This window comes from Tiliqua scincoides, chromosome 2, assembly GCF_035046505.1.
Source record: "Tiliqua scincoides isolate rTilSci1 chromosome 2, rTilSci1.hap2, whole genome shotgun sequence".
In the NCBI taxonomy this organism is placed as follows: domain Eukaryota; kingdom Metazoa; phylum Chordata; class Lepidosauria; order Squamata; family Scincidae; genus Tiliqua; species Tiliqua scincoides.
The window spans coordinates 141,396,582-141,404,745 of NC_089822.1; the positions used below are offsets into that span (position 1 = coordinate 141,396,582).

The following is an 8,164-nucleotide window of genomic DNA, read 5'->3' on the forward strand; positions in this document are numbered from 1 at the left end:
GACCACACGCTGAGTAAAGAAATAGTTTCTTTTGTCTGTCCTAACCCGCCCAACACTCAATTTTAGTGGATGTCCCCTGGTTCTGGTATTATGTGAGAGTGTAAAGAGCATATCCCTATCCACTCTGTCCATCCCCTGCATAATTTTATATGTCTCAATCATGTCCCCCCTCAGGCATCTCTTTTCTAGGCTGAAGAGGCCCAAACGCCGTAGCCTTTCCTCATAAGGAAGGTGCCCCAGCCCCGTAATCATCTTAGTCACTCTCTTTTGCACCTTTTCCATTTCCACTATGTCTTTTTTGAGATGCGGCGACCAGAACTGGACACAATACTCCAGGTGTGGCCTTACCATAGATTTGTACAACGGCATTATAATACTAGCCGTTTTGTTCTCAATACCCTTCCTAATGATCCCAAGCATAGAATTGGCCTTCTTCACTGCCGCCGCACATTGGGTCGACACTTTCATCGACCTGTCCACCACCACCCCAAGATCTCTCTCCTGATCTGTCACAGACAGCTCAGAACCCATTAGCCTATATGTGAAGTTTTGATTTTTTGCCCCAATGTGCATGACTTTACACTTACTGACATTGAAGCGCATTTGCCATTTTGCTGCCCATTCTGCCAGTCTGGAGAGATCCTTCTGGAGCTCCTCACAATCACCTCTGGTCTTCACCACTCGGAAAAGTTTGGTGTCGTCTGCAAACTTAACCACTTCACTGCTCAACCCTGTCTCCAGGTCATTAGTGCCTGGAGTTAGTCATTAGTCATTAGCCAGGTCATTAGTGCCACAATTAATTAGTGATTATTAGTGCCTGGCAGCCCAATACTATCCACACTTTCCTGGGAGTAAGCCCCATTGACTCTTATGGGACTTACTTCTGAGCAGACATGCATAGGATTGGCTGTGAGTGATGGTGTTCATTGGGGCTACAACCTGAAATGCATCTTGAATCATCCTGATATTGCATAAGTCTTAAAACTGCCTTGTTGGATGGCAAAGCAGTTTCTGTGCTTTCCACCCATCAGCCTAAAGGCAATATAGGAAAAGAACTTGAATACTCAGAATTCTGGAAATATAGAAAAGTGCTTTACAAAGTTCAATAATTACTAATTTTGTTTTCTCAGTTGAAGGAGTACTGCTGTAATCTTCAGTTAAGAGTTTCACTTTTCAGGCATCTAGCCTGGCTTTTAAATCCCTGAGAGGTGGCAGAGTTGCTGCTGTAGCTGAGAAAAGTGCAGCTTAGTGATATATCAATTGCTTAATTCACTTTCTCTCCCTTCTGGCTGGTCTTTTTAAGGCTTAGGGAGGAAAACAGAATGCACACTTGCAGTCATTCTAGTGTAGCAGAGCATGTTTTCCAGTTGTAAAGAGCTGTGTGAGACCATTTCAGATGTCAGTTCCAGCTCTTCCTGGTCAAAATTAGCCTATGTTGTGCTACAAAGCAGAAGTAAGGTGAGGAGCAAACAGGAAGAAGTCAAATGCATAAAGAATAAGTGTTTCCTGAAAAATTATTTGCAGTACTGTTTTGTGTATGTGAGTGTGCATGTTTGCCCCTGTAAATATGTAATCCATAACAAAGATATGCTGCAGAAGATAGGAAATTGAGAAAAGGACTTTTGGCTTGTTCAGATCCTGATCTGCTTTGCATCATGAAGTCCATAGACATACATACTGTCCATCCAGAGAATGTTTTCTGCTCACTGTGTAGTATAACTGCTAATTCTGAAAAGTTGCTATGTTCTACTGTAAATATCTCTTCCAGCAAACAGTTCTGCAAGACTTGAGACAAACAAAGAAAAAATCTAAGTCATCAGCTAAAATGTTTCTCTTGGCCTACAAAGCCAACTAAAATATTTTCCCATTTTTTGTATAGACTGAAGATGATGAAAAGCTCAAGAAGAGAAAGGAGAGGTTTGGTATTGTGACAAGCTCAGCTGGTACAGGAACCACAGAGGACACAGAGGTAAGATGTCAAAGCAAGGACAAGGGAAATGTTCTGTTTTTATAATGGCATGGGTAATAGTTGAGAATGCTTTCTGGTGATAAATTGTTAAGAATGTCAAATATTCCACAAGATGGCACTGTGTCTCTCTTATCCTCTTTTCCGCCCCACCGCTATGCTCACCTTCTAGGACCCACTAAACAATCTTAGGTGGTCATGTAGTGCTTCAGATACCCTTATCTTCCAAGGTGACCTTGGAAATGGCCTGTTTTCTTCTTAAAGGCAACACAGCATATCATTGCACCTACCTCCCTTGATTTTTTATCCTTTTTAGTTTCAGATATTTAAATTTTTGTCACTTTAGTTTTAGATGAGGGTAAATTATGAGCTTATAGTACTCATCTTGTCCTCATAACAACTGCCCTGTGAATTTTCCAAGACCACCCAGTTAGCTACATGGCTGAGTTAGAATTTGAATTGGGGTAAGCAGATCCAAACTTAAGAACATAAGAACAGCCCCACTGGATCAGGCCATAGGCCCATCTAGTCCAGCTTCCTGTATCTCACAGCAGCCCATCAAATGCCCCAGGGAGCACACCCGATAACAAGAGACCTGCATCTTGGTGCCCTCCCTTGCACCTGGCATTCTGACATAGCCATTTCTAAAATCAGGAGGTTGCCCATACACATCATGGCTTGTAACCCATAATGGATTTTTCCTCCATAAATTTGCCCAATCCCCTTTGAAAGGCATCTAAGCCAGATGCCATCACCACATCCTGTAGCAATGAGTTCCACAGACCAACCACACGCTGAGTAAAGAAATATTTTCTTCTGTCTGTCCTAACTCTCCCAACACTCAATTTTAGTGGATGTCCCCTGGTTCTGGTGTTATGTGAAGGTGTAAAGAGCATCTCTCTATCCACTCTGTCCTTCCCATGCATAATTAGCTTTCTATCTCTTGCAGAGCTTGCATTATGATTTTTTAATTTTGGGTGTTTGTGTGTGTGAGAGACTATGGGTGCAATCCTATCCCCTTATGTCAGTGCTTTCCAGCACTGACATAAGGGCAATGCAGCTCTGAGGTAAGGGAATAAACATTCCCTTACTTTGAGGAGGCCTCCTTGAGTGACACCCAGCTGCAGGATGCAGCACACGTCCCATTGGCACCGCTATGCCAGTGCTGGAAAGCACTGACATAAGGGGTTAGGATTGTGACCTTTGTGAAAGATAAAGAGGAATGTTATGCTGGATAAATTGATGCCTCCTTCAAAGCTGCTAAAGTTTTGCCCACTAAAATTATTGGCAAGGGAAGAGAGAAAATATCCACCTCCTCTTTACCTTTTGTATGGCACTGTACATTTCTTCTTGGCACTTAAAAATGCAACCTTCCCCCCCAAAAAATAAATGTCACAAAAGGGTAGAGCTAGCTTTTTTCCTCTCTATTAAATATTTTTGTCGTTTTTTTTAAAGGATACTTTTCTAACCAGCGCTATTTTAGGGCCACATTTTGTACATTCCTCATGGCAGAGATCTGCCATCTTACTATGGGTCTTTGGTTCCTTCTTGAATTATTTGTCACTACTTAATTTTTGTTATGCTGTAACAAAAGTGCCTCTAACATGGCACTTCGTGTAAATCCACATGCATTCTTTTTGTGAGCCATCGGCTCCATCTCACAGAGACTTCTTGCTGAGGGCTTATTTTGCCTGTGGAAGTGAGGCAATATTTGGGTCTCTGAACCTTCCTCCTTTGATGAATCCTGGTTCTTATATGCAAGAAGCTTATTTTCTTTGGCATCTTGTATGGGGTTCAGATATGGTTTGGTGCTTTGTTTTTGCCAGATGCTGTGCAAGCATTACTCCACAAAATGAAGCAGCAGCTGTAGAATGATCCCCCTGTTTGGTTTGAGTGAAGGGGGTGAGTGGGCTCTGGTCTGAGGGATTCCATGCTTTTCCGTTAGGTCACTTAGAGACTGGGCCTGAAACAAAAAGGTCTTTTTCTAGTATTGTGCATGTTGAACGACACCTTCCCCCTGGAGATTCTTGATTAGGACTTCTGTTACCCCCTAGGCTATTTATCCTGGTAAAAATTAAGATTTACATGCCCCTCGTGTATTGACTTAGAGGCATATCTCAGAGACGCATGAGTATATTTAATGCATTTGACTGTGTCCCTCTCGCCTTCCCCATGAATAGAAGAGCGTTAACCCTTTGGCCTTTTACATTTCCCACCTCCTCATTGCCTGGAAAGCTTTCCAGGCCTCTAAAGTGGTCATTGTTCCAAGCGTAGCTCTCTTGTATAACCTAGCTAGATGAAGAAACCACCAGGCCACGTATCTCAAGCTTTTACAGCTTAATTTCTGACTCTGTTTGGAGGCCCATGTGCAATTGCAGTGCCCTATGTGAAAAATGATATGAAAAATGCCTTTCTTTAACACTGTGACACACCTTGTAGACTTTCTACCTTCCCTTGTTCCAAAACATGCTCACAGCACTGTTCTCTTTGGTTTTGATTTTTCCCCCTTTCTTTTAATTCCTATTTGCAGGCAAAGAAGAGAAAAAGAGCAGAACGTTTTGGCATCGTCTGATGATTCTCCTCTTAGCCTTTACCTGTTTGGGGTGTGTCTTTTACACATTCTTGTTCTTCATTTCTAATAAGGAAGATAGTTTTCCTCCTCATGCAAGCTTTGGCTTTGCATTTTAAAATTAGCTATTCAGTTGTGCTTTTCCTTTCTTTGGACTTGTAAAAAAAACACACACACATGTTTCTGAGCATAGAATAAAAGTGTTATTTTTGTGTATGTAGCAGTTTGAATTCTGTGACAAATTCTTTTATCACCCATTTACATCCAATTTATACCAGCCCAAATTTGGGTGTACAAACCTTTCTTCTATATAGATAGACATGGTGGCACAAAATAAAAAAGATTCATTAAGTGTGAGAATAGGAAGAATAGGAAGATTTTTGTTGCAACATGCAGCTCCAGTTGAAGTTGGTCAGCAACATGTAAATCAAGAGCTTTCTGAACCTTCCTTTGTAATTTTCCTTAGGCATTTGCCTCATTAATTTAATTTTCACATTGCCCATGGCTAAGAAACACTCTTCTTCTTTCCCTGCTCAATAACAAAATAACTAATAAAAAAAACTGTCTCAGCTGCCTGTCCACAATCTGAGACAGAATATTTTTATACTCTAAGCCAAAGCACTTCTCTCCTTATGATCTACAAGTCCACTAAAGGTAGTTTTATGAAGTCCTGTAATACTAGGTTTGCCATTCACTTAGCCTGAAAGGGTCGTGTATAGTCATCAATTAAAAATAAAAGCCATTATTTTTATACCTTACACAGCAGTCGTGTTTTAAAGGATGCTTTTGCACCACTGGTTTGATTTTATCTCACTGTGATTGGTTGCTCTTTAGAGCATCACAGGATGAAGGAAATAAAATAGCCATGCATTTAACAACCACAGCTACCCAGCCTCTTGCTCTGTTGCTAACGAAATTTTAAACAATACCTTTTTGAGTGTTTTATTTTTCCCACGCAAACAAATAACTTCCTTCTTTGGAAGTAGTATTGCTCAGTGTAAGGTCAAAAGGTGTAACAGTAATTGCTGTGGAATGAAACGTGTTGAATATACAGTAATGTTCATGTTCAGAGTTTCTTGTTTATAACTTTCAGTTCCTATCTCAATTATCAAATTATACTGTTCTTCTGTTCCTCCTAGAATCTAATGCATTTTGAAGACAGCTGATGTTTCTTTTCACAGTGTTGCAATTTATTAAAGGCAACAAATCAGAGTAAGCATCGCTCTTAAATTTTGTTGCATCTCATTGTCTTGGCGATAACTAAGTTGTACTTGCTTCAGAAGTAAGATGCATTTGTAGCGCAGAAAGTACACATTTGTTCCTCTGCTGCCAGCTTTCTCTAAAATTGTAACAAGCTAGTTTGCTTTCTGTAGATCAAACAGCTTTTAGATAATACTGCAGATACATCAGTCCTCAGGAAATAAATTGTCAGCATATTACAGGTACCATTTCTTTTTGGTTACTGGTTTTAAAACTGTCCTAGTTGACTTTTGATTCATTTGAGCTTCTTGAATTTTTAAAAATCTTAATATTTTTTGAAAGAGAAGTAACTCTTTTCTTGTGTCCCACACATGGCTCCTTCATTTGTGTGCAGTGTAGATCGAACACAGTTTAGAAAACTAAACAACTGGATTTTCTTGATTTTATATTTTATCTTATTCTTCCGCTTTCTCATATTCTGCATTTTCCATTCCGTTTCTGAGCAATATTTTAATGATTTATTAGCAACTTCATCCTGGGGCATCTGTTATCAATTCAAGGCCCCAACTTCTCAAAATGCATATTCTAACTTATTTTGATTTTATTTTGTATATTGAATTTTGTAGTAGGTGTTTTCTGCTCATCACCTTTGGCAGTTTGGTTACTTGCTTGAAATGTTTTGTAGTGTGTATTTGGAACCAGAATAGAATTTCATTCTTGGTTTCCTAATAAAACTGTTTCCTCAAGGCAATGCCTGTATCTGCCTCTTTGATGGACCAGTGCACAACCAGAAGTACCTTTTGTGTTTACACAAACTAATATGTAAAGTCACAGAACAAATATTGCTGCCAAAGGTACAAATAATTATCATGTATGTCTGGTTTTTAACTATGAGTTATGCAGCTCAATCTTATACATGTCTACTCAGAAGCAAGACCATTGAGATCAATGGAACTTACTTCCAGATAAGGCTTAATTATAGAATTGCTGCCTGGCAGCCCAATCCTATCCAACTTTCCAGCACCAGTGCAACCACAATGCAGCCCCGGGTTAAGGGAACAAATGTTCCCAAACCTTAAGAAGGCCTCTGTGACTGCACCCCCAACACAGAAAGCAGTGCTTCCCCCATAGGCACAGCAGCACCAGCACTGGAAAATTGGATAGGATTGAGCTGTCACTTGCTTAAGAAGATCCCCAATCTTAATTTTGACATGTAGGGCACAATCCTAACCAGGACTTCTCAGAAGTAAGTCCTATTTTGTTCATTGGGGCTTATTCTCAGGAAAGTGTAGTTAGGATTGCAGCCTTAAATACTTAACTGAGTTTCAGTTAATTTTATTATTTTTCTCATGCATTCTGGTTGTTTATTTTATGCAGCTTGCACAGAAGAAGAAAGGGGCGGGGAATGAAAGAGAAGGAATGCACCAATGCAGTCTTTCTAAAAGCTGTAACACAACAGCCATAATGCAGAACTGTGGCAACCAATTTTCTCTAAAATATGTCTCCATATCTTTGAGAAAGTTGTATGTGTGACTCAGAAAATTATCATTATGGAAGAGCTTATAGTTATTTCCTACACATCCTGAAAAAAGATTCAGATTAAAGTGGTGAATTATATAAATAGCTATGTAAGCAATAAATATTAATTGTTGTAATTGGATCTGATCTTGTTCTTACTATTATAACATGCTGAGAAATAAAATCAAAGGTGCATTTATCTTCCTCTCTGTTCTTCGCTTTGCAGATACAAAATTGGGACGTGGAGAGAATATATGTGATCACATCTTTTTTTTCAGATTCATTTCAAATAGTGACTGTCTCCTGGTTCTATAGCTAATATGCATTTAGCATGGGGGGTTATTTACTCTTACTACTCATTAACCCAGCGATTTTCAACCCTTTTAATCTCATGGCACACTGAGAATGTGATAAAATGGTCAAGGCACACTATCAGTTTTTTGACAATTGAGAAGGCACACCACACTGCTGGTGGGAGGCTCACATCCCCCAATGGCCCTAGTAATACATGGCCCTCCCCAAACTCATATGGCACACCTGCAGACGTTTCGTGGCACGCCAATGTGCCATAGCGCATTGGTTGAAAATGGCTACATTAACAACTGATTGAATCCAAAAAGACAAATTAAAATGTGCTAAAGAAATCATTTGTGCATTAGTTCATCCCCAGTTAGTGTATGTTCATGTGCCCCATAGTTGTTTTAGAGGAGTTGCACAATTCTGAATTACCCACACTTCCAAGCCACAGTGTTCATCTCACTGTTGAGATTGCCAAGCTCAGGATTGGGCTCTAATTCTGCAGTAGCTGCTGAAGTTCCTGAGTCATTGAAGATGGGAAGAGTAAAAATTATAGGTTCTGTGTTATAGGACCCAGAAGGAGACAAACATCCTTTTTGTCTTCCTTCCTTTCT

At 39.9% G+C, this 8,164-nt stretch overlaps 1 protein-coding gene across 3 annotated transcripts in view; it reads left to right on the plus strand.

Moving 5' to 3' along the window:
- The window catches only part of SARNP (SAP domain containing ribonucleoprotein), an 83,043-nt gene extending 75,591 nt beyond the window's left edge, over positions 1-7,452 (plus strand). For 2 of the 3 annotated variants that reach the window (XM_066614754.1, XM_066614755.1), the window contains 2 exons: positions 1,880-1,969; positions 4,497-7,452. In XM_066614754.1, the coding sequence (XP_066470851.1) occupies positions 1,880-1,969; positions 4,497-4,538 (132 nt within the window). In that variant the 3' untranslated portion in view covers positions 4,539-7,452. The remainder of the gene's footprint in view (positions 1-1,879; positions 1,970-4,496) is intronic. The other variant, XM_066614756.1, reaches the window with a different exon arrangement.
- Positions 7,453-8,164: the final 712 nt, after the last annotated feature.